A 26,960-nucleotide genomic window follows, 5' to 3' on the forward strand; every position below is an offset into this window, starting at 1 on the left:
TGTCTTTCACAAATTCAAATCTTATTGGCCATAATAATATTCTGTGCTTCCATAAAACTTCTAACTGTAAAATCCGTCGCCTCGTATTTCGCACAATTGAGCTCTATAAGTGGTGTGCCAATTGCTGACGTATTATTTTTATGTTCGCGATCTTTTATATTCATATGTTTAGAGGTTTATTCTGTGATTGGCGCGTTTCCAGTGATTGGCTTAGTTTTATACTCCATCATTGATTGGCACTTTACATTACTTTCAACTTCATTTGCCAAGTCTATTCGATTCTACTGGCGATAACTGACTTGACAGTATGACTATCGTTACGACGTACTACTTGGAAAGAATACTCCGGGGAGTGAACCATAAATAGTACTATTAAAATACAAAAAGACATTTATTTCACCATGTATTTCCATCAAAAGACGGTATACTACTGTGTGGTTCCTGTATTAAATAGTGTTTACACTATACAGCAAGCATGATATCGTGGGCGACGTTGTTTACGTCAAGTCGACAACTTGCGCGTCAGAGTGAAAGCCTCGTCGGGGAAGGACAGAGGTGATAGGTTGGGCGTCCGAGTCGTCCGAGTCGAATGTCAGATCGATCGCGGCAGTGCTTCTACTCAAGCGCCGCTTCTTCCCCGACGGCGCCACGACTTGCACGATCTGCAGGTCGTCATCGTCCGAGTCCTCTAGCTCAAATACCGCAGGACGGGGCATCGTGGGCGCGATCACCTCGCACTTTAAACTGGGCGACGGCGCGCGTCGTTTCAACGGTGGTAGTTCCGTGTCATTGTCTGAGGCGCCATCGTCGGGGGTATGGCCTACAACTACTATTCATCAGCATGAATATGTATCTCGTTTTCGTGACTATTCTTGTCGATATATTCGAAATTGGAGCCAAATCGGCTGCAGACAATCAAAGATCGACCAATCAAGTGGCCAATTAAGTGGCCAATCCAATGAAACCCAATTCAACACACCGAATTAGTGTGTGACTGAAATCAGTACGAGCTTTTCATAAAAAATAGGGCAAGAGAAGATTTGGCCAAACAGCACACAATAATCACCAAATATAAGTAACGAAGAACGTACTCGCAGCTGAGGCACTAGCCAAATGGGCTGTAGTTGTAGCCGGCGACATCCCATGGTCACGAGGAGGGTTTTGGGCAACTCCCTGTGCTCGTGCCACGTCAGGCAGTTCACACTTGATGAGACCAAGTGCCAAAGGGTGTCGCTGGTGTTGAAGGACATCACTTTGTGTGGTGGTCGTATCCCCTACATCTGGACTTGGCACGCCTACAGGCGCAGAGGTATCCAAGATCAACTGATTCGTACGCGGGAAAGAAGCAGCAACTGCTGTAGCAGGTAGAAGTCTGTTTCGAGGGTCAAAGGGTGCGGAAGCAATCGGCAGTCTGTCTAGCAGATTGGTTGGCTCGGGGGGCAGTGTCGCCACTTCACACGGACTTTGTAGCTGGGACGACTGCGATGGCTTCCCTTCTTCGTCTGCAGACTGTACTTCGTGGGGTGCCAGTCGAAGCGACTCACTTGTATCAACTGGACTCGTTTGAGTGTCGGCAGAAAGGGAGGTATAGCCGATTGAAGCTGAAGGCGGCGTCACCCGTGGATCATGTGCATTGATTGGCGTGGGAGTTGCCAACTTCGTTTCAAGGTGAAGACCACGTGAGGGCGACGACTCTGCCGAGTTGTTCATTTCGTCATGTGTCTGGGCTTGAAAGGTTGATGCAAGATCACTTGGTGGAACCGTAGCGGCCGCTACTAGTCCTTCAGCAAGCGTTTGATCAGATGTTAGTTCATAATCTTGTGCTACAAGCGGTGTAGCCGTGACCACATCAACTGGAGCTCGATTTTCGTCAGGAAGGGGGCTGCTGACAAGTGTAGCCGGGGTCATCATCTGCCTGTCTGTAGCGTCGACAGGCTCGACGTGGTGAGTGGCCACCGGCCCTTCTTCCGATTGAATTGGATGACGTGGCGACGATTTCAAATCTGCGTGGGCCTCAAGGGTCGAGCCATTTCGTGCCTCAGCTATGGGATCAGCAATTGTTGGAGCTTTTGCGGGAGTCGAGCTTTGGACAACCAGTGCTGTTGATGGCTTGTCAAAAGGATGTGGACAAAGTGGGGACGACTCAGTAGGTGTCTGCTCGTTTGGTGCTTGGGCTGCTCGAAGTCGAGGGTCTCTGGGTGTGACTACAGCAACTGGGGCTGCTGCAATAGTTTGAGCTTCTTCAGGAAGGGTGCTATGGACATTTGAAACAGAGTTCACACGTGGGTCGAGTGGCTTTGCTGGCTCGGTTAGCCGGGCAGTTGTCAATGATCCTTCAAACTGACTAGGACGAAGTAGTGGCGACGAATTTGATGGCTTCAGTTCTTGCTGTGTTTGGGTCTCATGAGTTGAGTAGCTGGATTTAGCCACAGCAGAAGGCGAGCTTGAACCTAGCTTTCCCACGGGAGGGACGACTGTAGCCTTCTTCACCCGAGGGTCAACCGGTGGTTTGGATAGCTCAGACAGGGTAGTTGCCCCCTTCGCTTCGAATGACGGCTTCAGGTCATCTTGTGCACGGGGGGCTAGAAGTCGCGGGTCGTTTGGTGTAGCCTTAGCTGTTCGATCTTGGCCTACAGGAGGGGTGCTATGGACAAGTATAGCCGGCTTTACCCGTGGGTCGATTGCTTTGGTTGGCTCGGCTGGTTGGGGACTTTCAACTTGTTGACTGAGAGGCGATGAATCTGACGGCTTTGGTTCATGTTGTTCCTCGGCTAAAAGGCGGGGGTCCCTTGATGTAGCCGTTGTAGCCACAGCCTGCGGACCTGCAGCAACCGTTCGAGATTCCAGAATAGTGGAGCTATCGACAACTGCAACCGCCTTCGCACGTGGGTCTCTTGGCTGGGTTGCTTCGACAGTTTCCACCTGCGATACACTTGGACGAAGTGGGGACGACTGTGCTGGCGTGAGTTCACGTTGTGCTTGGGCTACAAGTCGAGGGTCCCTTGGTGTAGTCGTAGCAACTGGAGGTGCAGTAATACTATGGCCTTGTACAGGAAGGGAGCTAAGAGCAGTATTTGCCGCGGCCTTCACCCGCGGGTCCATTGGCTTGGTTGGTCCGACCTGGGTAGCCACAGCAGCTGGCGCTGCAGCAAGAGAGCGATCTTGCACATGAAGGGTGCTGTGGACAGCTGTAGCCGCCTTTACCCGCGGGTCACGAGACGTCGTTGGATCGACCTGGGGAGTTGCTTCCTGTGATTCAAACTGTTAATAGGGACGACTGTGTTGACTTCCGTTCAAGTTGTACCTGGGCTACACGTCGAGAGTCTCTTGGTGTAGCCGTAGCTATAGCAGCTTCACCAATCGTTCCATCATCCATGGGAGTGGAGTTGTGGACAACTGTAGCCGCTTTTACCCGCGGATCACGGGGAATAGCTGGCTCGACCTGGGGAGTTGCCACCTGTGATTCAAATTGCTTATTGGGGACGACTGTGTTGACTTCAGTTTGAGTTGTACCTGGGCTACAAGTCGAGGATCTCGTGGCGCAGCCTGGGCTACAAGCCGAGGATCTCTTGGTGGAGCCGTGGCCGTAGCCACAGCAGCTGCAACATGGGTTCGATCATGGACGGGAGTGGAGGTATGGGCAAATGCCTTTACCCGCGGATCACGAGGTACAGCTGGCTCGACCTGGGGAGTGACCACCAGCGATTCAAGTGGACTTAGCGGGGCCGAACCTGAAGGCTTCAGTTCGAGTTGCACCTGGGCTAGACGTCGAGGGTCTCTGGGTGCAGCCGTAGTCACACCGACAGGAGCGGCCGCAGGCGTTCGAGCGGCAGTGGTGCTATGTACGATTGGAGCTGCTTTTATCCGCGGGTCGCGAGGCTTGAGTGATTCAACCTGTGGAGTAGTCTGAATCGCACAAAGTGGGGGCGACATCGCTTTAGGTGTGCGTTTGTTCCGTGGAAGAGACGTTTCTCTAGAGCTACTTCGCGGGTTGATGGAGCTGTTGAGTGGGCGTGCCAGTCGTAGCCGGAGGTCAGGTAGCTTGGCTGTGCCAGGGACTACTGGCTGTGACCGAGGATCGGCTGGCTTAATTCGCGGGTCAGCTGGTTTGGTCGTTTCACGAGGTTGGGGGGAGACCGATGGGGTGTGAAACCGCGTGGACGAGCGAGGTCGGGTTTCTAGCCCCGTCCAACGTCCATCGTCATGCGTAGGCACGGACGTGAAGGCAGGGGAGCTACGCCGAGGGTCGGGGGCGGTATGTCGCGGAGTGGGCAGCAGTCCCGGTTCTTTTGTTTCATCAATGGCGGCTGGCAAGCCAACAAAGTACGCTGCCGACAAGGACGGGGCTGGTGGTGGTGCACAGTCCAGCCGTGAAGGAGGAGGTCCTGCTACATAGGGGTCTGGTTGCGGTGGAGCACTCCAAAACGACTCCAAAAACTCCCTCGCTGAATCATTGGCAGCTTGCGACGTTGTTGTTTCTGTGGTCATGTCGTCGTCCTTGCGAGCCATGTACGCTCCCCCGCTTTCGTGCATGTAAACATGTCGAACAGTTCTCGGCGCTTCGTCCGTCATATTGCGGGCGGGGTCTTTTGGCCGAGGGGTGGGCAGGGCCGTGTCCATGGCAGGTCGGGTCGTCTTTTGCCTCTTCGCCGACGGCGTGTCCAAGAAGTAGGTTGGGGCATCGTCGTCGTCCGAGGCGGTGGCCACATGCAGGCGCACGGTCCGATGGGGCGGCTGGCGGCTGGCGGCGGACGAGTAGTCGCTGGACTGTCTACTTTCGTCACGGTAGCTTCCCTTGGGCGTTGACGGAGGGGTTCGCGCCGAGCTGGGCTGGCTGAACTCAACGACACGCCCCCGGGAGCTGCTCGCTTCTCGTCGCGTGTGGTCGGACCAGTCGGGTGGTCTGTTCATGGAGCGCCGCGGGGACGTGCGGTGGCCGTCATGGTTGTCGTGCCATGGTGGCGGGGTGGTGGTAGTTTGGCTATTGGGTCCGTACTGGGCAAAAGATTTGGACGGTGGTTCGTCTCGGTGGTTGTTGTGTGGTGGCTGCTTGCCTCGGAAGCTTGGGTGGGTGTACGCCATCGACACGTGGTTGGCTTCGAGTATCTGTAAAATGTCGTCTTCTGTGTCGAAAATGCGGCCCAGTGTGCCCGATATCGTGATGATGACCTCTTGCATTTCTTTGATTGCAAACCACTTGACAGACGTGCCGCGGCGCAGCATGATGGGTTTGAGCGTCTGCAGCGGCAAGAACTCCATCGCAGACTGCGGCACCACCGTCTTGACTGTGAGTTCGTCCTCTCGGTTCGTGGGCAAGTCGTTGTTGAAGTCGGCCAGTTTCTGCATGATCAGGTTCACTGCTTTCCGAGAGGACGATTCCGACCCGTGCACTAGCAGACGCCGAAGGGTGGTTCCAAGAGGCAAGTCTTCCACGGGGGTGAGCTGGAAGCGCGCGCCCGAGACATATGCGATCTGCTTCAGCACTGCGCCGCCCTTCGCCATGAGCATCGTGGCAAACGTGCTTGGAACCAACACGTACGTGTTGCCTTTGTCACCCACGAGCGGCCCCACATTCGTCGTCGTGTTGCAGCCTGTGGTGGCTTGAATGTCGGCAATCACGTCCCGGATGACATTGTATACGTTTTTCGTGTAGCCGGCAATCACCAAAAGGCGGTCGTCCGGGTGCGGCGAGTCTCCAGCTGGTCGAATCGTCAAATGCACGTGCGCACTGTGCGCGAGACGGCGGATTTTGGACCCACCATTCGCTAGAAGCTTCCCCGTGTACGCGGACGGGATGATGATGTGCACATGGACACGAGGAGTTCGTTCATCAGGATTCATGCTGGCTCGTGTCCTTCCTGTCCACTGCAAGTCCGTTGGGAGTTCCGGATAATTCGTTTTCCGGTTCGTTGTCAATAGGTGTACAGTACATACATGGTTAATCTAACATGGTACTACCGCCTTAAGAGTACTGTGAACCAGTTGACAGGAGGTCTGGGTCGACGACACCCTTCGAGTTGTTTGGCACAAGTGTAGTCGTATACTACTAACGTTTGTACATTGCAAATTCCTACTTACGTAATCCACGTCTAAATAATGATGCAGCAACCCGCTGGACCACATGAAGATGGCAGCAGCGGCTGTGACGGTCTGTCCACGGTAGACGACGTAAATCGGACGTGGCGGCCCGCCTTGGCTTGTTTCTTCAAGAACGACACGAATTCCATTTGGTTGTTGGCCTTCGCGCACTCGGTCGCCGTCATGCCGTCGTGGACGAAAACGTAGCCGATGTCCGCACCATGGTCCAGCAGCGTGGCCGCCACGTCGATGTGGCCGTAGTACGCGGCCCACATCAATGGACTCCAATCGTCGCCCTTGCCACGCACGTCGATGCCCTCTTCCAAGCACACTCGCGCGTCGTCGACGTTGCCTGTCTTGCACGCATGCAGCAACACGTCGGAGCTGATCGTCGGCATCGTGTCTTTATGGCGCACTACAAGTGGCTTCTTCGAGGGCAATGACGACAAGAACGTGACAAATGCCATTTGGTTGTTGTCCCGCGCGCAGTCCATCGCATCCTTGCCGTCAAATACCACATCGACCCTTGCATCGTGTTCGATCAATGCCTTCGCAGCGTCGACGTGGCCATAGTAAGCACACCACATCAAGGGACTCCAGTCGTCTCCTTCGCCATCTACATTGGCACCTTCAACTTCGATGCAACGCCGCAGGTCGTTGACGTTTCCGTACTTGCACGCATGAATCAAAGCCGCTTGCATGGTGAATGGCAATCTTCTTGTGAGCGTACTGGCAACACGACGAAACCTATATCAATTGATGTTCAGCAAATATTCAATCATAGAGGAATAATATTAAAGACTCTTTTATTATATATGGTGTTTTGTATCGAATCAGTAATATTATTATAATCGATGGGCGGCATAAGGTAGGAACATCAAAATCGAGTGACCTTTCGTTCGCGATCTTTCACTAGACCAAGTTTTGGGGAACAAACATAACGGCAAAGCAGCAAGCATGGGCGAAGCACCAAGTTGGCAGCATATGTGGGGTGCACGCGTGAAGATGCCATGTGATATGGAGGACGATGTGCTGGAAGACGTGATCAAAAGCGTGACCCAGCGACTGGGCCAGTTCGACACTGAAGAATGGGAGAAGAAGGGGTTGCAGGTGTGCGATGATATTCGAGACCATCTTGACAAGCGATGGGACCCGCACTGGGTGGTGTGCATCGGCCGCAACTTTGGCTCGTATGTGACGCACGTGACGCGGCATTTTGTGTACTTCTACTACAACGAAAAAGCCATCCTCGTGTACAAAGCCGGGTAGTTCGGACGTTCAACTGTGTATGTACCGGTACAACAAGGAGTACCATATAACTGAGATAAATTGTCTTGTATATCTACGCATTACGACCCATCTCCATGGTTGGTGTCGTCGCTTTCGTTCTCCTCCGAGTCCCCACCACCTCGTTCCACAGAAGGCGTAATGAGGAGCTCAATGGCGCACCAGTCGCCGCGACCCACGGCATTCTGCGCTCGACATTGCACTTCGTACGTCGTTCCCAACTGGAGTCCATCCACCGTGCACCCTTGGGCGTCTTGCAGCCGCGAATGGGCCGTCGTTTGGCTGCGCCATCCCCGCACCTGTAGTACAGTACGTCCTGTCAACACACAACTGCTGCACCCATACAAAATCGCACCATGGATTTGTCTCCTGGAACGTGGGTGCGGTACCGAGCTTCGTACTTTTCAATCATTTTTCCATTGCTCAATGGCGTGGTCCACCTGAGACTGGCAACGCATTTGCGCACGACATGCGGCACACGCTTTTCCACCAGGCGCAGCACCCCCTTGTCAGATTCTTCCGCGACTTGGATGTGGCGAAAGACATGGTCGGTGGTGATGTGGCACTGAAACGAAGGTTTCCCAGGCGGGTCCGGAACTGTTCCACCAGGACAACATGACACCCTGGAGATAGACTGCACAAACTGGCTTACTTTTCGGCGGTTCTTTCAAGAGGCGCCGGCATTCGTCCACGGCCGCGGCGTCCGTCGCGTGTTCGCCGCACAAATCCAGCGCCGTTTGTCCCAAATAGCACGTCGTGGATCTACATGTGTTGTTGGTCGTTGGCATTCATGGTCATGAACAGCCAACCGCTCAGCGCCGTGCTTGAGCAGCCAACGAACCAGCTTGGGATGACCAAAGACTGCCGCGACGAACAGCGGGGTTGCATCCTGCAGCTGCCACCTATATAACTGGTGACAGGTCGTCTGCTTCAACGAAACCGCGCACGCACATGCGCATCTCACCACTCGACAGTCTCCCACTCGAGTTTGCCCCGGCTCATGTGGGTTGTGAGCTTTTGGGCAATTGATGCCACATTGCTCGTCACGTCGCGCACCATGACTGACTTATTGCATTACAGCAATGCCTCGTGGGATTCATTACATGCACATCGTACTGTCATAGTCTCCGTGGATGAGGGCCCTCAATAACGTCACTCGCCACGGCTCGTTGCCTTCATCGTCTGGATCCAGCGTCGACACGTTCGTGTACGGCATGGCTGTTTCAAGTTGGAGCGTATCCACATTTGATTGGTTCCTGAAACGTCGTCTTCTCTTTATGATTGGTCCATTCCAGCCAATCAAAGCACATACACAGCCAAAAACTCGAGCTACAATCAGCAACAGTACGACCTCGTCAATGCTCTACATTATGTCGCTTATGCGATGGGAGCACGGTCAACAAGGCCGAGTCCCCGTCGTCGTCATCATCATCGTGGCTATCAAACTCGGACTTCTTCTTAACCACCGAGGCAAAGTGGAACGTGTTGAGTTCGTTCAGGTTCCGGTGGAGGAGGGGAGCGAGGCCGAGAAACACGGACGTGGCGGCTAGGAACTGCAGGTACAGCGACCTCGACACGAGCTGCGTAGCGTGCGCTTTGATCATGAAAATGAGCGCGACTTCGCCCACCTGGCACAAACTCATGGCGGCCTTAATGGACTTTTGAAGCGGAATGCGGAAAAACCACATGATACTCGTCACGAACGTCACCTTGATCGTGCACACGCATAGCATCATGCCACACACCGTGCCGCAGTTCCGAAGCAGAAACGCCTAACCACCATTCACCCATCCATCAATGCATGAATCATAGGCAAGCGACGTACATGGAGAGAGTGTGATATGTGTTGGTTTTCATTCGAGTATATACATGGATGTGGACAGACACAATCAGTCAATCAGCTACGTACGTAGTCACATGTACTACTTCTTGGTGGGGGAGACGACACAAATACATTTTACCGTGATATTGTGATTTATTCGCTATAAACTTCCAAACTTCGCGTGGTTTGTCTAAACAATATATATAATCACACTGGACATGTGATTGGTTGAATATATTTGTGCTTTCTGTAAGAGCCAATCAAATCCACTCAAAAACGGATATTAGCCAATAGCGTCGATTCGATTCGACGGGGTCTACAGTAGAAAATCCACAATAATATGACCAACAACAAATAGTACAACATACCAAAACGCGATCATGTTTATATTTTTCACAAATCCAAAAATTATATATATATATTTGGAGGTATATACACAATATACTACCGGATTCAGGATCATGCCGATGCAGGCAAAGAACATGCTCCCAAACAAGTTGTCTAGCACTCGAATGGAGGACAGTGTCGCCTTGAGGTTGCTCGCGCCTTGGAACGCTAAGCCAGCAAAGAATGCCCCGCACTCCAACGACAGCCCCACCGACTACAGAAACATGAATGTGTCGTTAAACCGAGGGAGCTAATAATACGATATCAGGTATATCGTTTGCACTTACCTCGGTGAATAGTGACATGAACAGACACACGGACACAATCCCGAGCAACACGAGCGGCGAGTGGTGCAATTTCTCCATCGACACGAGAAACTCGAGCAACGACGGCACGACATACCTAGCCATGTTCTTATGTCCAACATAGAAAAAACGACATAAACAGGAGGTATGTATATGTACCGATGCATGCCCATGGTAAACAATACCACGACGGCATAGGCGACGAACGTTTTGCACACGGCAACAGACACCCACGTTCCCTTGGGCTTCGCGGCAAACCAGTCGGGCGTCGCCATCACAAAACTCATCAAGATGTCTTGGATCGCAATGATCGCCGACACGAGCTACGATATCCTTAGGCCATAAATTGACGCAACGCAGGCCATACATGGGCTATAAACCGATAGAATTTTGGTATTAGTGTATACCTTGCCAAACGAAGTGTGGCGAATGTTGTACGTGCGAATGTACTCGGAAAGGGGTGCCGTGGACGTAAAGCACACCCCCACGCCCACAATGATACCTTCTGACAGGGAGATTGTCTACAGAATATAAATATATAAATATATATTTATATATCAAGCGAAGTGTTGCATACCCATCCCAGCATGACAGCCAAGAACGACACGCATACAATCGTGCATGCTACGTAGACCATGCCACTGACCAAGTACAGTTTGAACACTTCGTCCGTTGATCGATGGACAGAATACTCGGCACCGTGCGCTATATTTTAACAGTAAAAACTAATCATTGTCCATTTTCAATTAATTCAAGCGGTAAAACAACGTACCGAAAAGCAAAAAGATCGTTCCAAATAGGGAAATCGTTTCGACTTCTTTAAAATGGTGCACGAGGCCGAGGCCGGACGGACCCACGACGGCACCCCCGACCAAGTAGCCCACCGTGGGGGGCAAGTTGATGGAGGTCGAGAGGATGCCCCCCACGGCAGACACGCCAAACAAGAGCGCAATCTGCCCCAATAGCCCAAAATCGTAATGCAATACCTATGAAAGCACACCGATTCGCACAATACTATTAAATATATATATATATATATATATATGTGAAATGGTACCGCCGGGTCGGCTTGGTTTTTGACTTTTTCAAACTGTTGTCGCTGCGCATCGGACAAATTCACCATGTTTGACGTGTTCTTGAGCCGTCCGGACTCGTAGTCGACGGCGTCGGCGCCTCGCGCTTCCAGTTCGTGCGCGTTCTCGTCGGCCGCTTGTTTCTGAAGCACCTCCTCCAACTGTTTCTCCTTGACCTCTGTGTCCTTTTCGACGGAATCCAATTGGTTCAACGTCAAGTTCAAGTTCGCCGCCAGTTTGTGCAAGTTCAGCCGCACTTCCATGAGGTTGCTCTTCAGGCGCGAGTTTAACACAGACCCAGGCTTCTTCCCGCTGGACAGCAGCGAGTCCATGTTGTTCAGACCCGCGACCACCGACGCTTCCAGTTCCTCCATCAAGTGGAGTTGTTCCTCCAATTGGTCGAGGCCGGCGTGGGTTGGGCTTACCGTCGTCGTGGAAGCGGCCAAGTTGTCCAACGCCAGAGGACCCAATAATGTTTCGGCAGGTGTAGCTATCGTTTTTGTGGTGACGAGCGGAGGAGTAGTGGTGGGCGACGAGGTCGTCCTTGTCGTTGCTGGCACCTGTGTGGTGGTTGTGGTGGCGATCTTAGTCGTATGGGGTTTTCGAGGTGGTGAAGATGAGATAGGTGACGATGTTGCCGTAGCCTCACCATGCGTATTGCATGCGCACAGCAACACGACAAGGAGAAAGAGCCATCGGCGCTGTCGCGGCATCGGCAACCCTGGGGTCGCGCCTAGCATTTGCATTTTTTTGTTTTTGGTTGTTGCTTATGATCAGATGATACGGATAATAACTATTATCCGGACGTTGGATGGATTGGTGCTTGGCGTGAAGATAAGAAGAATGGCGCGCAAGCAGAAAGGTGCTGCGATCAAGCGCAAGGCCGTGGCGGAAGTGGAGGTGGCTCCCGTGGAAGAGGTAGTTGAAGCCACGGCTGAAGAGGCACATACAGAAAGCGACGAAGAAGGCCCTGCAGGCAGTGGCGCCGAGAATGACGTTGTAGGAGAAGGCGACGACGACCTTGGCGAGGATGACCACAATGAGGATGCTCCCGGAAGCGACGATGGAGAAAACGGCGAAGACAACGATGATAATGTGCCTGACCTCCGTGAGTCCAAGAAAGACAAGAAGAATCAGGATGGCGAGAAGAAAGGCGTGCTGTACATGAGCCGCGTTCCGCCCTTCATGAAACCCGACCAAGTTCGTCGCCTGCTCAGCGAATACGGTGCGATCGGGCGCATCTACTTGGTTGAAGAAGACAAGACGGCGCGGAAACGGCGGCTCAAGAGCGGCGGGAACCGCCAAGTTAACTTTACCGAAGGCTGGATCGAATTCAAGTTCAAAAAGGACGCCAAGCGTGTGGCCAAGGCACTCAACACTACCCCCATCGGCGGCAAGAAGCGCAGCAAGTACCACGATGACATGTGGAACCTCAAGTACCTCAAGGGGTTCCAGTGGACCCACTTGACCGAGAAAGTCGCGTACGAGAACCGCGTGCGGGACCAAAAGCTGCGGTTGGAAGTTGCGCAAGCCGCCAAGGAGAACGCGGCGTTCTTGGATCGCGTAGACCAAGCCAAGAAGCTCGAGAAGATGGTCGAGCGCAAGCACGCGTTGCATCCAGAGACCGCCAGTGTCCCCGAGCACATTCGCCGAACCTTCCGACAGAACGAAACCGTCGACAAAGCCGCGCACGGGTCGCTCGACGGCACGAATGACGTCCTCGGCAAAGTGTTCAAGAAGCGAAAAACGCAATAACAGCTATAACTGTTATAACTCATCCCAAATGCAATTACATATCCCAGTAGAATCAAGAACAACGGTGTTCCAGTTGTTATAACTCGGTTGTACTGGTATTTCTGTTATAACTAGGTTGTAGTGTTATAACTCATCCCCTACAGCTCCAGAGGTTGAAGTGGGCAACGAGATGGTTTGGTCGACCCCGTCGTCAACGGACAACGTGTGCGTGTGCAAGACAGTGTCTGTCCCCGCTTGTCGGAATGACTAGAAGAATATGCGATGATGGTTCAAGGTCACACAATATGCGATGATGTACTCTACCCAGACGTGGCCGTGGAACGAGCTGTACGGGACGCTGTGGCCCGCAGGAATCGTGGCCATCTTGGACTCTTTCCAAGCCAAGTCGACGGCGACACTCGACGGGTTGACAAACCGGACGTTGAGTTTGTCCGTGCGCGCTTGATCGAGGCCATACCGCCGCTTGTTCCACACCCACAAGTTGGCCGCCCTGCCATTTTGTTGACCAAAGCACGACGAAGAATGCATAAGTGTCTCGAGTTGCCCACACAAATGTATAGAGTCATTACAATGTATCATACCATTTCGTGCCTTCTAACACAGGGCAGCCCCCGTGCAACGACTGGGGGTCGAGCTCCCCTATATGCGACACCGTATGCAAACGTCAAGGATGTGTACGATCGATCTCATAGGGGACTTGGTAACCATTGGGCTTTTGGCTGTAAAAGAGGACGGCGTGGGTTTTACGGGGGTAGGAGGCCAGCCTAACGAGGCAGGTATCAACAACCTCGCTCGATGATATGTGACATCGTACTTGGTCGAGCACTTGGTGACCATGTCCTTTTCCCAGCTGTTGTCTTCAAACAGAGACTGGGCCAGCTCTTGGACGTCGGGGGACATGGGGGGATGGTCGTGGCCGGGCGGCATGTCGGCTAGCGGGAACACCGTCTGGCCGCCTGCGGTGACGTTGGACAGGTACAAGAACACGGTGGCAAAGCGGTTGGATCCGCCGGCTTTGGGGTTCCAGTTCCAGTCGGAGCTCGTGTGGGTGCTAAAGTAGTCGGTGTGCGCAATATACGCTTGCTTTTGGGTGTATCGGAGCAGCTGGAGCCCGTCCGACATGTCGTCCTGGTATGGGTGGACGCGAAGGAGGTCGAACGACCGCTTCCGAATCGACACGGCGGTGTCGCTGACTTGGTCGAACGCGTTCTCGCTCGTACGGTGCCGCGACACCTTTTTGGCGCCGCTCACGTGCCCCACATGCGACTGCTGAAGCTTGTCCAAGTCGTCATCGATGGTCAGGATGCGATCCACGAGCGCGTCGGCTTCGGCGTCGGTGAAGAAGTTGTGCACGTGGAACACCCGAGGACTGTCGCTGAAGCTCTCGAGTACGATGGGTTTCGTCGTGGGGCTTAGCTTGGCTGTCAAGTGAACGCGGTGTCCTAACTACCACAGAGATGCAAACGACGTCGAGGGCAAATGTGATGAAGATATTGCTACCGTAACAAACGGCCACACAAACAACAGCCCTGGCGCGACGAGATATAGTCGATCGCCGTGGACAATGTCGTCGAAGGAGCTCACGAGCATGCCGTGTCCAGTGTAAACGCGATCGGCCACGACCGGGGTTGGTGGCAACGTGGCCAACTGAATACCGTCGACAACAATGAACTCTGACAGATACGCGGCCAAAGCATGTCCCGACGGCACATGTGATGGAAAAAGCGTCACCTGAACCCCTCCAGAGGATTGACCATTGTCGTACACTGTTACGGTCTTGGGCCCATCGATAGATTCAAGCAGCACTCGCGACGATGATGAGGTTGTTGTCGAGGTGTACCATTGAAACCCTCCTACAACTGCGGCCGCGACCAACCCCACGAGAAGGAAGATACGCCAACTGGAGGGCGGCGACTTGTCCGCACTAGTTGGTGACGTGGAATCGTCCTTCGCGGCTGTCGAGCTCATAAATCCGTCGGATAGTTGAGGTGTGTGAAGGAATTTGTTACGCAAATACCTCGAAGTATTAGTTACCAAAGGATGTGATTTATGACTTATTAAACTGCTGTACCTTATTCTACAGGCTATCGATTGCTACGGTTATTACGTGGATTCAAATACAGAGGTTTGTACGGACCAATGAAGCATCGGCATAAACATGCACATTGCCACAATCTATGCTGACCTCGGCGCAGATCGAAGAGTTCCGCCGGAATGGCGTTCTTGTGGTGCCCAATGTGCTCAACGAGGCCGAGATTCAGGCAGCACGGGAAGGCTTGCATGCTGACCTGAAGTCCTACGGCGTGGTATGCACCATAGTATGCGGCAATAAGACGTTCACAACTTTTTGGTAGGATCACGACAACCTTGGCGACACGGCACACAATTTACGAAATCTATCGAGTACGGGCGGTGCTGGCGGCATCCTCGACTTGTTTTACCCATCGTGGCGTCTCTCTGTCGCAGAGCACGAAGGTGTGTTTGCCGTCATCTCGGACCTCTGGGACGCAACGTATGCCAATGCCACCGACCCCGCCGACTTGTTCTACCATCCGTTCGATCGGTTTCCAGGAAAGCAAGGCTTCATGTACATCAACCGCGTATGCTACCGCGTTCCGGACGCGATCTCCACGATGCCATTGGACCAAGAAGGCGTCTCAAGGAAGAAGAAGAAGTCGTTGCAGCGGTCGCTGACCCCACACATTGACTGCTGCCCCACCAATTTGTACGAGAGCGGCAAAGTGTTTCCACGGTGGCGACCCATTCAATGCATTACGGTGCTCACGCCCAACTTGGATCCGTCGACGGGCGGATTCGAGGCCGTTGCTGGGTTTCACAGGGAATTTTCCTCGTACTTCAAAGGGACGTCCGCAGCCGACACTGGTCGACCCCCCGTTTGCCTGGGGGATTTTTCCCCATTGCGCATGCAGGAAGACAAAGCCGTGATCGCGCGCTACAAACACGTTCCTGCCGACGCCGGCAGCGTCATCCTGTTTGACTGGCGAATTCCACACGCCAACAGCTACCGCCACGTGGGGAATATTCCCCGCGAAGTCGTCTACACTGGGTTTCTTCCCAACGTGCCCATGAATCGAACGTACGCCGTTGAGCAATTAAGGCGGTACCTTGCCCGCCTCCTCCCGGCCGACCACTGGCAAAAGGACACGACCGACAAAGCTGTGGACGAAACGTTTTCCAAGCACGAGTTTACTGCACTTGGCAGGAAACTCATGGGCTTGGACCCCTGGCCTGAGCACAGTCCAATGTGAACATAACTAACGATAAAGTTTTACACGTAACGGTACCGGTAATAAGGAGATTTCGCAATGAACGATATACAGTACCTGGTATTATTGTAAGCGATGCGTGGATGGCCAACACCAAGTTTTGGTGAAGTGGCTTGGACTCGACGACGAAGAATCGTCCTGGGAACCTCGACATTCCAGTCGTATTTCGCAAGTGGGCGGCGGCCAACAAAGAAGATCCTGCCGTGGCCGCCCTCATCAAGGCACTGGATTTTCCGTGTGTTCTGTAGCAATTGTGTCTTGTCCTTTTCGTTGAGATTTGTTGATTGGGGCGAGGATCGAGATTTTAAGCTTACGCAATATAGGGTATACAAAGTGGAAGCTTAACATTTTTTATAGGCCAACTATTGGGCGAAACTATACTAATCGAGGATTGGTTGAAATGTCTCGTAAGTGAAATTGGATTGGCTAGGACATTGTCAAATTCATTCGATTCTGCTCGGAAGTCCACATTGCAACGGATTTGACAACACAGTGTTGAGAGGCCCTTCACGGACGATAATTACGCTCTTAACGTTACATCAAGACGAACCCTCACGCAAACGATCAATGAATCGTTATGTGCATCAAGGCAAGAAGTCTGATGGAATACGATGTTTATGTCGCAGCATGATTCTATTTTATCCAATCAAATGAGCGAATTATCATTCAGCCAATCAGGAGCGCAATCAGGACCATCGGAATCGAAGCGCCATTTTCGCACTAGAACGTTGAACCACCCAGAATGAACGACCCGGATGATTGCTGCTGTGGGTTCATTCCGTGTCTGTGCGTGACGGAAGCCCAAGTGCAGCAAGCAAAGAGACTGGACGACCTGCGCACGATGTTCCGAACGACCACGTCTGCCTGTGACATTTGCCTCATGCTTCCGTGTCTTTGCGATGGCGACGCGCTCGAAGAAGAACCGATGGTTGCGCCGTCCGCACCAGCCAAAAAGGTTGTTCCTACCGACCCATATGGACGAGTAGAGCTGGTGTGCAGCGACGGAGCAACTGCGACAGATGCGTGGATCGCCTCGGAACTGGACGACGTGCTCAAACCTCATCAGCGGGACGGGATCAAGTTCTTGTTGCAGCACGTGTCAAAGGATCAAGGCTGCATCCTTGCTGACTACATGGGTCTGGGCAAGACGATTCAGCTTATCTCGACCATCCATAGCTTTCTCGTGGACGGTTTATCTCGGTACGACGATAATGACGACAACACCAAGCAACTACTCGATGTTCGACTCCAATGTTTTCAACGACGAGTAGGGATACACGGCCCACGGCGTTGGTGCTGTGCCCCACCGTGTGCATCTTGAACTGGGTGCAGGAGTTCCACAAGTGGCTCGTTCCGTCGTCGTTGGAGCGCTGCCCGATCTACCAAATGGACACGACCAACAGTGTACGACCACCGACCGTCCATATCAAAAATATATGTGTCTAAATAACGATGCCACAGTACAAGTCCAACACGGCGTCCCGTATCCAGATCCTCGAAGACTGGAAAGCCAGCGGCGGCGTCCTGATCATGGGCTACGAGATGTTTCGGCTGCTGCTGAATCCGTCGCGCGTCGTCCATGACCCTGTCATCGAAGTCGTGTCCCGCGTTGGAACGGGCGTCCTCGACGTGTCTGAGAAGAAGCAAGGCTTGATCGACCGCCAACTGCGCCAGCTCACGTCGTTGCTTTGCTCTCCAGGGCCGGACCTGGTACTGCTACATATGATTCCAGCGCAAGTTGTTTTTCATTTATATGTTATTTTCATCTATTCATTTATATATATTGTTGTTATAGGTGGCGTTAGATGAAGGCCATCGAATCAAAGATCCGTCATCTATTTTGTGCGCTACATTGGAAAACGTGGCCACACGAAAGCGCATTGTGCTCACGGGGTACCCATTGCAGGTATGTAACTAGTAGTACTAGTCCCTACGTACAGTACACATCATCAACAAGTACCTAAGTATGACGACATGGTAGAATTCGCTGGCAGAGTACTGGTGCATGGTAAATTTCTGTCGCCCGGGGTTCCTTGCCTCGTACGATGAGTTCCGCCAAACGTACGAGCGACCCATCATGGAAGGCGACGTGGCCAAGTCGACGCAACTCACGGCCCTTCTTGCGCCCGTGGTGCTTCGCCGCGGCCGCGATCTCCTCAATGCGCACCTTCCCGTGAAGAAGGAGTGGATTGTGCACTGCCAGCTGTCTCCGCTGCAGCACACCATGTACATTGACTTTCTGGACCGAGACCGCCATCAGAACAAGCACTGGGACCTCTTTACCACGTATGCGACGCTGCTCCAGATCGTCAACCATCCGGATGTCGTACATCGTCGCATGCAGTTGCTCTGCGACAAGGGTCCGGACGACGACCATGATGAAGACGACGACGTCGACGTGGCCATAGTGGACGACTGGCGCCCCGTGCTCTCGTCGACTGCCAAGCCCAAGCCCAAGAAACGAAAGCGGGGCATCGACGCCGATGCACGGGCCGCCATGGCGTGGGCGGAACCGAGTCTGCCGACGACGTACGTACCAGGAGACGCGGCGCACAGTGGAAAGATGGTCGTGCTGTTGCAATTGATTCGCGAAAGGTATGTACATATACAGTAGTACTCTTGTAGTAGTCTGGACACGAACGACATGTAGTTTTGAATCATGTGGCCATGATATAAACTTACTACCGTATATACTGTAGTCAACAGGCAGGAGACAAAGTCGTCGTGTTTTCGCAAAGTGTGACGACGTTACAGTGCGTGGGACACTTCCTGGACACCACCCAAGATGAAGAAGAGGCTTCCGTGAACGAAGGTACCGCGACGACGACCGTCAAGCCTCGACGCCGTTGCCGCCGCCATCCTACTGCCAAGAAGAACCCAACCGCCGACACCAGTCGAAACAAACACCAACGGGGGTACCTTGTCATCGACGGCAGCCTCTCGTCGTCGAAACGCATGGAGCACATCAATGTACGTCGTCCACGTAGTAGTTAATGACATGAGTACCTAACGTGTGAGCGAGTAGACGTTTAGTGATGCTAAGAGTAAAGTGAATGTACTCCTCGTGTCCACAAGAGCGGGGGCGGAAGGCATTAATTTGCATGCTGCGAATCGCCTTGTGCTGTTTGACGTGAGCTGGAACCCGTCCCACGACCACCAAGTAAGGATACTAGTAGTCAAATGGACATGAAGAGGGCGGGCGTTGTGTGGCTATAATGCTGTATATGTCGTTATATGTTGGTAGAGCATGTGTCGATCCCATCGCATCGGTCAGACCAAGGACGTGCATGTGTACCGATTTGTCAGCCACGACACAATGGAAGAGAAGATCTACCATCAGCAGGTAGGTACAAAACAATCCCAAGGATTTGATTATGCATGCATTGTGCAGTACCGACTACTCATTCCAAAGTACTACTCTTTTTTGTATTTTTTTTCGATTGAGTACTGTTTTTCGATTGACAGTGAGTACATTTGAAGTACTCGTGCAAAAGTACTTCTTTTTTTTTCGATGGAGTACTTTTGTACTTTTGTTCGATTGAGTACATTTGAAGAACTCAATCGACATTGAAAGTACTGAATCCGTGATTCGCATGGACTGCAGGTGAAAAAAGTCGGGTTGTCGTCCAATGTTGTGGATGCCAACATGTACTCCCATGATGGCGCGGGGATGGCAACGACGTCGTTCTTTGCGGCGCCGCAAGCGCCCGCGACCGCCGACGACATGTGCAAGCCACACGAGCCGTCGGGAGATGCCGTGCTGGACAAGTGCCTGGAGCAAGTCGGTCAATGGGTGGTGAGTTTGAAGATGTGGCAAACTGGTGGATACATATGTATGTATACAGTACTTATTGTTGTGTGTGATGATGTTACGTAGCCCAAGTACTTTGAGGCGGTGGCAGCACCGACATTGGCAGATACCGAATAAAAAGCAAACTTGTATCAATATTGCCAGCATTGGTCAATGCTGTGGTTTTGACATTACTTCATGCGTGGACACTGCCACATACGTATACATCGGGGTCATTTGGTTCATGTATCGCAGCAAAACAGGGCAAAGAATGGAACGGGTGACGTCATGCTGATACTATTGGAACGCGGTATGCACCAACAGGAAAATGATACCATGCGCCGACAAGACCAGGGTGGGGATGGCCTGCGCCAGCAACTCAATTCCACACGGTAGCCCCCAAGCATGCCTGTGAGCCCTTTCTGCTCACATCATACTACTCGCTAGGACGTCGCCGACTGCTGCAACGCGAACAGTGTGGGGACTGCATATCGAATGAATGAGGCGGACGTCACTCGGAGTGCAACTGCCACCAGTGAGACATGGAGAAGCACGTTCAGGGCCACAAATCAACGACCACCCACGAGGACGAAGGAGTCTCTGTCACCGGTGAGGAATAGCGACCCACTTGACCACCTTGGGCGCGTCAACGCCATTCTTAATACGGGACTGAACACATTGCATCCAGCGCCGCCAATCGGCCAAGGACAACCTGCCACTCACAGTGTCATGCAGGTAATCTTGAAATTGTATCATCCGGATAACATGTTTGAAATGTCTGACAATGACGGCAGAATACAGCAATGATGATGGGGACACATGTGGGAGAGGACTTATGGGTGCGGATGGCGTACTACATGTACGCATGTCTACCGGTACATGTAGGCTAGGAAGCCAGGCGATTCCATGCATGATTGCGTCGGAGAGCAGACGAATGATGTCACGAAGTCGGCAATCTCGCCTGTTCGGACTATCCTAACCATACTCCCCATCGTAGCAGCTCGTACTTGAAGTATGTTATTCCACGAGCCAACCACGCACTATATTCTTAACGAAGTAAATATTAACAGCAGCCACCCTTCTTGCTGTTGCTGCTGTTGCTGCCTCCACCTGCCGCGGCGGCAGCTCCCCCCGTCGCCGCTCCGCGCCCCGTGGATCCGCGTCCGTCGTCCACGATTTGAATCGTGTTGCGGCCGCCATCACGAGTCCGACTAGTCGCATCTGTGGTGCTGCCTGGTCCATAGGATGGCGCGGCCACGGGTTCGTCGTCGGCAATTAGCGCGCTTTGCTTGTTCTTCTTGGACCGAGACCCACCCCGCGCCAACATGCGCTTGGACAAGTCGACAAACACATCATCCAGGCCCTTGTTCAGCTTAGCAGACGTGTGGAAATGGGTCGCGTTCACCGACTGCGCATACTTGACGGCGTCGGCTTCCGTGACCTTGCGGTTACGATGCAAGTCGATCTTGTTCCCGGCGATGGTGATGTCGATGTCGTCGCCGACAATGCGCCGGAGTTCTTTTACCCACGTCTTGACCTTTTGGAACGATTCTTCGTCCGTGATATCGTATACAAGAAGCGCCCCATCTGATGGTAACACGCACACGTCATCACCTCGACAGAATTCGAGGGGAACGTGATGGTCTTACCAGCGTCACGGTAGTAGATCGGGCCCAACGCATGGAACCGTTCTTGCCCCGCGGTGTCCCAGATCGAGAGCTGCACGTTGTTGTTGTCCACCGACAACTTCTTGTCCAAGTACGATGCTTGCAACGTCGACACTTGTCGGTCGTCGTACTCGTTCTTAATGTAGCGCACCAGGATTGAAGTCTTCCCCACGCGGCCTACGACCATGCAGCTTGTTAAGGCAGTTCACGCATCGTCCTCATGGACACGCCACAGCCATTATGGACGAGGAAGTACCTTCGCCGAGCAGCACCACCTTGTATCGCTTCGCCGCCATCTTCTTTCGTTCTGTACAGTCCGAAGGAGAACGGACCAGGCGAAGGGGGCGGGGTGACGGGACGGAACACGGCGGTTGCATCTGGTTTATCGAGCAATGATTGGATAAAATAAAATATTTTCATCCAATCCAAAGCCTTCTATGCCATGTTGCATATTACCCACACGGCCGGCTCCTTGCTTCCGTAGAAGTCGCACTCGCGAAATGCGTTGACAATCGTCCATCACGCAGCCATGATGGGGTGGAGGGGTGGTGGACGCAATGCATCGACATGGTGGCCTCTAAACGAGAGCGATAGGTGCCACATGCTTTCAATGCCGTCCCGCGATCGCAGTGCCAGACACGGCCACCGTCGGTCAAACGACCTTGCGCGCCCGAAAGTTCCGGCGAATCTAGCGCCCTTCGTCACATGTCCATGGATACACTTCAGCGCACCATATACAAGCGCATGCACGGGTCGTCAAATCTATATATTACTTCCATCCACATGTCTACTACTTCTTGGAAAACACCTTCTTGAGCGCGGCATACGTGTCCTCGGGTTTTTCTTCGCGCAAGACCAATGCTCCGTCCTTGTGCTTCTTTGCAGCGGGGACACTGCTGCTTTCGTCCAGTTTCCGGACGCGACTTCCTTCCCGGCCACTCGACCCATTCGTGCCTTCGTCCTTGGCTAGAAGGATCGTGTCCAGGAACGATCGATACAACGACCTAAGGGGCGGAAGCACATGTGCGGGCGCGTCAAACAGCCCCTTGTCCCGGGACCGCACCTCTCCTCCAATATGGCTGTCGTTGTCGTTGGCTTGCGAGACCGCCGCCGGCGCCAAGCTCGGTCCGTACATCTTTTGCAGCGCAGACGACTCTGGTTGCAGACGCACGGGCGCCACGGCATCAGCTGTCACAACGGCATGCTCGTCGCCCACAACGTACACGTGACTGACCGTGTCCATCACGACCAGCCGCTTCTTGTAAAACACGATGGCGGCGGTGTCCACTTGCGGAAGGCGATGGAGCGCCGTGGGATGGGGTGACGCAATGTCGAACGCCAGCACATGGGTCGTCACGTCCAGCGTCTTGGCTTTGGTTACCACCGCAATCACGAGCTGGTCAGAGTCGGGGGACAGCGCCAAGCAGGTCGCGGGGAGGTTGTAGAACCACGCGACGGTCGTTGTGAGAAGCGACCACACGTACACCCCCGACGGGGTGCGCACGGCCACATGCGGCGAGTGGGCGGCAAACACAATGTCTTTGATCGGTGCATTCGGGTACGACAGCACACTCTGCAGCACGTTCGTGACGGGGTCCCACAGCGTCAGCAAGGCCCCGTACGCGACCGCGAGGAGCGAGCCGTCGTGGGAGAAGGCCACCGCCCCGATGCTGACCTGCCGGAACTGCGCCAGCGACCGGCACGTCCACCCATTCGATGTCGGGTCGTGCCACAGTCGGAACTCACCGTGGTCGTCGGCGGTCACCACGACGCCGCCGTGGCTCGCCGTCGCCGTCACCACGTGGTCTCCGTGGGGCATGTCCACATCCGTGTGCATGGCGAACGTGCCGTCGCTTTTCCGTGACCAAAACCGCAATACGCACTCATCCAGCGTCGTCGTGACTGTGGCCATGGTGCGTGCTGCCGGCGCAAAGCAGATCTGCGACGCATACGTTCGAATCGGGGCTTCGTCGTCCGTCTAGTGGAGGGTTTGAAATACATGACTTCTTACTAGAGAACAAACGGGGGACTAGGTATATATATATATATATATATATATTGGGAGTCAAAATCGACACAAAAACGAAAAATACATGGACAGAACAAGTGAGCCAATCAGACGTCAGGAAATCAACATCTTCATGTAATTAGTGTGTGACTTTAATTCGTGTGATTCCAAGCCCACGTTTTTACATACAAACTTCAGTAACGTTATGACAATTAAGAATCGATCCATATCGAGTTGGCAAATCCACTCAAACGTCCAAGTCCAGTTGGGTCAAAGGGTATAATTCTCCACAACGAACGCAGGACTAGAAAATGACGGAGATACATATATATATATATATACCCGAGACACTTGGTTGCGCTGCGTAAGGGCGAGGGTCGCAACGACGCGATCCTGGAGCGGGTTGTAAAACTGAATGTGCCCCACCAGACTCTTGGCCTGCACCGCCAACGTGTTGGCCCACGGCTCGACCACCATGCGACGCCCCACAAGGGTCTTGGACGCGGACAACCCCACGCGCCCCAGCCCGCCCTTTTGCCACTCGTGCGAATTCGTCACTGGGTTAAACGACAAGATCGAGTTGTCTTGGCACGCGACCAAGTACCCCGAGCCGTCGGCTTTGGTGGCGATGCCGCTCAGCGCCGCCGACAGGCGCGGCATGTACTGACGTCGGCCGCTTTCCAAGTGCCACAACACGAGCACAAACTCTTCCCCGCCAGATGCCACGTACGAACCGTCTCGAGAGTATGCGACGCAGCCCACACGGTGGGCGTGCCAGTGCAATTTAGACGGCTGGAGGCCTTTGCCGGCTGTGTCGAGATGGCGCCATACTTGCATTTGCCCCATCGAGTCGCCTGTGATGACCTACCAACCAGAGAACAGTGTTCACAGATTGACGCTATTGGCTGCTCATCCAATTTTGAGCGGATTTGATTGGCTCTTACAGCAAGGACAAGTATATTCAACCAATCAGACTCAAGCGTGATTTAGCGTTAATTCACAATAGAAGAATGAATATGAAGCCAACAATCAAATTGCAGGAAACCAGTCGCAACACCGAATTCGTGTATGTGACTTGATGTGATTGGCATAGGCAATAATTCTGTATACGTACATAATACAGTACAACTAAAATATCGATCAATAGATTTGGCGAAATCCGCCATAAACTGAAAATAGAAACAATCAATATACCTCGTCGGATGACGGATGCACCGTCACACAAGACAACTGGCGGACGTGCTCGAACCGGTTCACTGTCACGACCCGAGGCGCGACGTCGCCAGTGTTTTTAACGCCGACGCGCAGGTAGAAGAGCTGCGACGACGCGATCACCGCGACAGCGGCAATGTAATCCGAAGGAATCGACCGCTGTTGCATGTGGGCACCGTAAAACGGCATAAACTTGCGCTGGAGATGCTCTTCTTCAACAGCCCCCTTGGACAAGTTGTACGACACGAGTTTCCAATGGGTCGTCTCGAGGCCGTGCAGGTTGAGCATCCACTTGGGGCGATGCTCGTCCTTCTTGCGCTGCTTTAACGCGGCCTTCTTCTCTTCCGCGGTCAGGTCGTCCGGGATGGCGGGCGCGGCGCCATCGTTCTTTTTGGCTTCCTTCGTCTCCTTGCTCAGGGCAACAGCATGCATGCGATCCAACCTCGCAGTTTCGTTCAACACTAACAACAACAGCGACGGATCCACAGGACTCGCGTGCAGCCACACCGCGGGCGAATCCAAAGTAAACGACTCCAACACCGAGCCTTGGGCAATGTCCCATACACGAAGCATGTGGTCGGCCGTGGCCACGAGCAGCTGGCCAGCCTTGGTCGGGTGCAGCGCAAACGCTGTCACATGCGATAAAAAGTCGGCTGGGATGACAAATTTGTCGACCTGGCGCTGGATCCACACCGCTTTGTGCGCCGCGACCGTCGCCGCGTCGTCGTCTGGGTGGGGGTTCTTGTACTGGGTTTCAAAATGGGCGCGGATGTATTGGTTGCGGTAGCGCAGACGAACCTTCTCGGCATGTGCATTGGTTGTCGGGTCGGATGGTGGGCTGGCGGAGCGCAGGTGATGGACTACTTCGCCGGTCTTGGTGCTGCGGACAACGACACAGTTGCCTTGGGCCTCAAATACAAGCTTCCCATCCGCAGACGTCTTAATGCCGATGCAGCGCTGTGCGCGTGTGCATCCGCTGCTGAGTTTTTGGGCCGTTAAAGGAGCTGTCATCGGGCCAACGCACTCGCGATGGAATCAATATGAGATTATTGCCGCAGCTTCAAATTGAAAAACGTCCAAATGAATGGCTCTTGCGTGAACCAATGGAAATGAGGTATCGAATTCACCCAGATATAATGTTATTGCCTTTGGCATTATATAGTGTCAGACAATAGATTTAATAGTGTGAGTGGACATGTCCAAATAAAGAAAATGATTCATTTATTATAGCCTATCCCCGAAATATATTACTCCGGAGTACCAGTACTTCGTAATAGTGTAAGTTCCTTTGGAAATGTTTTTCTCCCGAGTACAGTACCAGTAACGAAGGTGCGCAAAAGTATGAAACCTACTACAAAAAAATGCATTGTCTTTCGACAGCTATTCCAACTTTGTACTCAAGGACTGTATTGATATTTTTTAGGAAAATAAGCCGTAATAACGATACGGTAGAACTGGACAAGCCCAACAGAAGTTACGGTTCAGATTTTCAATTGGTGAAAAGTTGATCGAGTAACGTTAATAGATTTTAAAACCAACCGGCCTTTTGTATGGAAATATATGGAGCCAAGCACATTTTGGCCGAAAAGGAGCATCAAGTTATATCTTGGTCTTTGTAAAGAGAACTTATCCGTACGAACATTTCCATTTCATCCGGATTATTTAGGACGTTTAACCCTTTGTGCTTTGCACATTTTTTGGCAATTCCAGGGTTAAATTCATTGTTTAAAAATTTCTCAGGCTTAAATAATGTCTAAAGTAACTTGAATAACGGTTGGGTGCGTTGTTTAAAGTTACTTCATCTAATGCGATGATTGGTTGGTTGAAGGTGGTTTTACTGGCACTTTCGTAAAACAAGTTGTTTGCCGTTTTCATTCTGGCAAACAACTTGCTTTACGTCAACATGTCAAGGTGCTTGACGCAATGAAACTGAAGGAGCTATGGCCACATACATGACCTCCCATCCGTGATCACTACAGTACTAACATTATCTACTCCGAGTAATGTATATAACGTTAGGGATATAGTTAGGCTACAGTACATGTAGTCGTCGCTCTGTCCAATGATTCAAAGCTATGCCATACCTTCAACTCTTGATCTGCTCTAACCTTAGCACTGTACGTGGAAGGCAATGGCGCACTACGACTACATGATGTATAGTACTCCCATTTCACATCCTAATACGGTATGCATCGTGATGAACTGGTGGTTGTACGGCGTAAGTTGGCCTGGTGCTGCAACTCGATTAGTTAGCAGTTGAAATAAAGTAAGCGTTGTTTTATTCTGCTG

General features: G+C 52.6%; 12 protein-coding genes across 21 annotated transcripts; 5 read left to right on the plus strand and 7 right to left on the minus strand.

The window, feature by feature from the left end:
• Positions 1-395: 395 nt before the first annotated feature.
• On the minus strand, positions 396-4,713 carry H257_03775 (hypothetical protein). 3 transcript variants are annotated; one of them, XM_009828015.1, is made up of 5 exons: positions 3,655-4,618; positions 3,514-3,599; positions 3,305-3,442; positions 1,092-3,249; positions 396-826 (listed from the first exon to the last, which is right to left on the minus strand). In XM_009828015.1, the coding sequence occupies exons 3-5, from the start codon at positions 3,374-3,376 to the stop codon at positions 498-500; spliced, it is 2,559 nt and encodes an 852-aa protein (XP_009826317.1). In that variant the 5' UTR covers positions 3,377-3,442; positions 3,514-3,599; positions 3,655-4,618; the 3' UTR covers positions 396-497. The 3 variants fall into 3 exon arrangements, with proteins under 3 accessions (XP_009826317.1, XP_009826316.1, XP_009826315.1); XM_009828014.1 differs by having other exon boundaries at positions 3,305-3,457; XM_009828013.1 differs by having other exon boundaries at positions 3,305-3,457; positions 3,514-4,713.
• On the plus strand, positions 4,173-5,879 carry H257_03776 (hypothetical protein). Its single transcript, XM_009828016.1, has one exon. The coding sequence runs from the start codon at positions 4,910-4,912 to the stop codon at positions 5,603-5,605; it is 696 nt and encodes a 231-aa protein (XP_009826318.1). The 5' UTR covers positions 4,173-4,909; the 3' UTR covers positions 5,606-5,879.
• A 156-nt stretch (positions 5,880-6,035) lies between these two features.
• On the minus strand, positions 6,036-6,789 carry H257_03777 (hypothetical protein). The gene has a single exon (XM_009828017.1). The coding sequence runs from the start codon at positions 6,777-6,779 to the stop codon at positions 6,090-6,092; it is 690 nt and encodes a 229-aa protein (XP_009826319.1). The 5' UTR covers positions 6,780-6,789; the 3' UTR covers positions 6,036-6,089.
• A 182-nt stretch (positions 6,790-6,971) lies between these two features.
• Positions 6,972-8,598, minus strand: H257_03778 (hypothetical protein). The gene is made up of 6 exons (XM_009828018.1): positions 8,482-8,598; positions 8,330-8,426; positions 8,175-8,267; positions 8,018-8,127; positions 7,721-7,962; positions 6,972-7,664 (listed from the first exon to the last, which is right to left on the minus strand). Exons 1-6 carry the CDS (start codon positions 8,579-8,581, stop codon positions 7,428-7,430), a joined length of 879 nt encoding a protein of 292 aa, XP_009826320.1. The 5' UTR covers positions 8,582-8,598; the 3' UTR covers positions 6,972-7,427.
• H257_03779 (hypothetical protein) lies at positions 6,991-7,425 on the plus strand. The gene has a single exon (XM_009828019.1). The coding sequence runs from the start codon at positions 7,036-7,038 to the stop codon at positions 7,345-7,347; it is 312 nt and encodes a 103-aa protein (XP_009826321.1). The 5' UTR covers positions 6,991-7,035; the 3' UTR covers positions 7,348-7,425.
• Positions 8,599-8,702: 104 nt separating the features above from the next.
• On the minus strand, positions 8,703-11,703 carry H257_03780 (hypothetical protein). 3 transcript variants are annotated; one of them, XM_009828021.1, is made up of 9 exons: positions 10,937-11,703; positions 10,652-10,865; positions 10,457-10,584; positions 10,287-10,400; positions 10,039-10,202; positions 9,862-9,976; positions 9,636-9,788; positions 9,075-9,137; positions 8,703-9,014 (listed from the first exon to the last, which is right to left on the minus strand). In XM_009828021.1, exons 1-9 carry the CDS (start codon positions 11,696-11,698, stop codon positions 8,721-8,723), a joined length of 2,007 nt encoding a protein of 668 aa, XP_009826323.1. In that variant the 5' UTR covers positions 11,699-11,703; the 3' UTR covers positions 8,703-8,720. The 3 variants fall into 3 exon arrangements, with proteins under 3 accessions (XP_009826323.1, XP_009826322.1, XP_009826324.1); XM_009828020.1 differs by having other exon boundaries at positions 8,703-9,137; XM_009828022.1 differs by lacking the exons at positions 8,703-9,014; positions 9,075-9,137 and adding an exon at positions 9,334-9,377.
• A 78-nt stretch (positions 11,704-11,781) lies between these two features.
• Positions 11,782-12,754, plus strand: H257_03781 (hypothetical protein). The gene has a single exon (XM_009828023.1). It carries the CDS (start codon positions 11,796-11,798, stop codon positions 12,705-12,707), a length of 912 nt encoding a protein of 303 aa, XP_009826325.1. The 5' UTR covers positions 11,782-11,795; the 3' UTR covers positions 12,708-12,754.
• A 15-nt stretch (positions 12,755-12,769) lies between these two features.
• On the minus strand, positions 12,770-14,710 carry H257_03782 (hypothetical protein). 5 transcript variants are annotated; one of them, XM_009828024.1, is made up of 6 exons: positions 14,208-14,710; positions 13,522-14,153; positions 13,413-13,471; positions 13,289-13,346; positions 13,011-13,197; positions 12,770-12,953 (listed from the first exon to the last, which is right to left on the minus strand). In XM_009828024.1, the coding sequence occupies exons 1-6, from the start codon at positions 14,673-14,675 to the stop codon at positions 12,831-12,833; spliced, it is 1,527 nt and encodes a 508-aa protein (XP_009826326.1). In that variant the 5' UTR covers positions 14,676-14,710; the 3' UTR covers positions 12,770-12,830. The 5 variants fall into 5 exon arrangements, with proteins under 5 accessions (XP_009826326.1, XP_009826327.1, XP_009826328.1 ...); XM_009828025.1 differs by having other exon boundaries at positions 12,770-13,197; XM_009828026.1 differs by having other exon boundaries at positions 13,011-13,346.
• Positions 14,711-14,870: 160 nt separating this feature from the next.
• Positions 14,871-16,049, plus strand: H257_03783 (hypothetical protein). Its single transcript, XM_009828029.1, has 2 exons — positions 14,871-15,013; positions 15,062-16,049. The coding sequence occupies exons 1-2, from the start codon at positions 14,885-14,887 to the stop codon at positions 15,974-15,976; spliced, it is 1,044 nt and encodes a 347-aa protein (XP_009826331.1). The 5' UTR covers positions 14,871-14,884; the 3' UTR covers positions 15,977-16,049.
• A 671-nt stretch (positions 16,050-16,720) lies between these two features.
• H257_03784 lies at positions 16,721-20,304 on the plus strand. 2 transcript variants are annotated; one of them, XM_009828030.1, is made up of 11 exons: positions 16,721-17,194; positions 17,266-17,398; positions 17,456-17,704; positions 17,790-17,900; positions 17,976-18,589; positions 18,694-18,964; positions 19,020-19,154; positions 19,239-19,337; positions 19,599-19,790; positions 19,872-20,176; positions 20,232-20,304. In XM_009828030.1, exons 1-10 carry the CDS (start codon positions 16,737-16,739, stop codon positions 19,920-19,922), a joined length of 2,313 nt encoding a protein of 770 aa, XP_009826332.1. In that variant the 5' UTR covers positions 16,721-16,736; the 3' UTR covers positions 19,923-20,176; positions 20,232-20,304. The 2 variants fall into 2 exon arrangements, with proteins under 2 accessions (XP_009826332.1, XP_009826333.1); XM_009828031.1 differs by lacking the exons at positions 19,239-19,337; positions 19,599-19,790; positions 19,872-20,176; positions 20,232-20,304 and having other exon boundaries at positions 19,020-19,187.
• Positions 20,305-20,773: 469 nt separating this feature from the next.
• Positions 20,774-21,839, minus strand: H257_03785 (hypothetical protein). The gene is made up of 3 exons (XM_009828032.1): positions 21,708-21,839; positions 21,434-21,628; positions 20,774-21,371 (listed from the first exon to the last, which is right to left on the minus strand). Exons 1-3 carry the CDS (start codon positions 21,826-21,828, stop codon positions 20,848-20,850), a joined length of 840 nt encoding a protein of 279 aa, XP_009826334.1. The 5' UTR covers positions 21,829-21,839; the 3' UTR covers positions 20,774-20,847.
• A 73-nt stretch (positions 21,840-21,912) lies between these two features.
• Positions 21,913-25,741, minus strand: H257_03786 (hypothetical protein). The gene is made up of 3 exons (XM_009828033.1): positions 24,654-25,741; positions 23,802-24,323; positions 21,913-23,429 (listed from the first exon to the last, which is right to left on the minus strand). The coding sequence occupies exons 1-3, from the start codon at positions 25,680-25,682 to the stop codon at positions 22,242-22,244; spliced, it is 2,739 nt and encodes a 912-aa protein (XP_009826335.1). The 5' UTR covers positions 25,683-25,741; the 3' UTR covers positions 21,913-22,241.
• Positions 25,742-26,960: the final 1,219 nt, after the last annotated feature.

This window comes from Aphanomyces astaci (genome assembly GCF_000520075.1).
Source record: "Aphanomyces astaci strain APO3 unplaced genomic scaffold supercont1.6, whole genome shotgun sequence".
NCBI lineage: Eukaryota > Oomycota > Saprolegniomycetes > Saprolegniales > Verrucalvaceae > Aphanomyces > Aphanomyces astaci.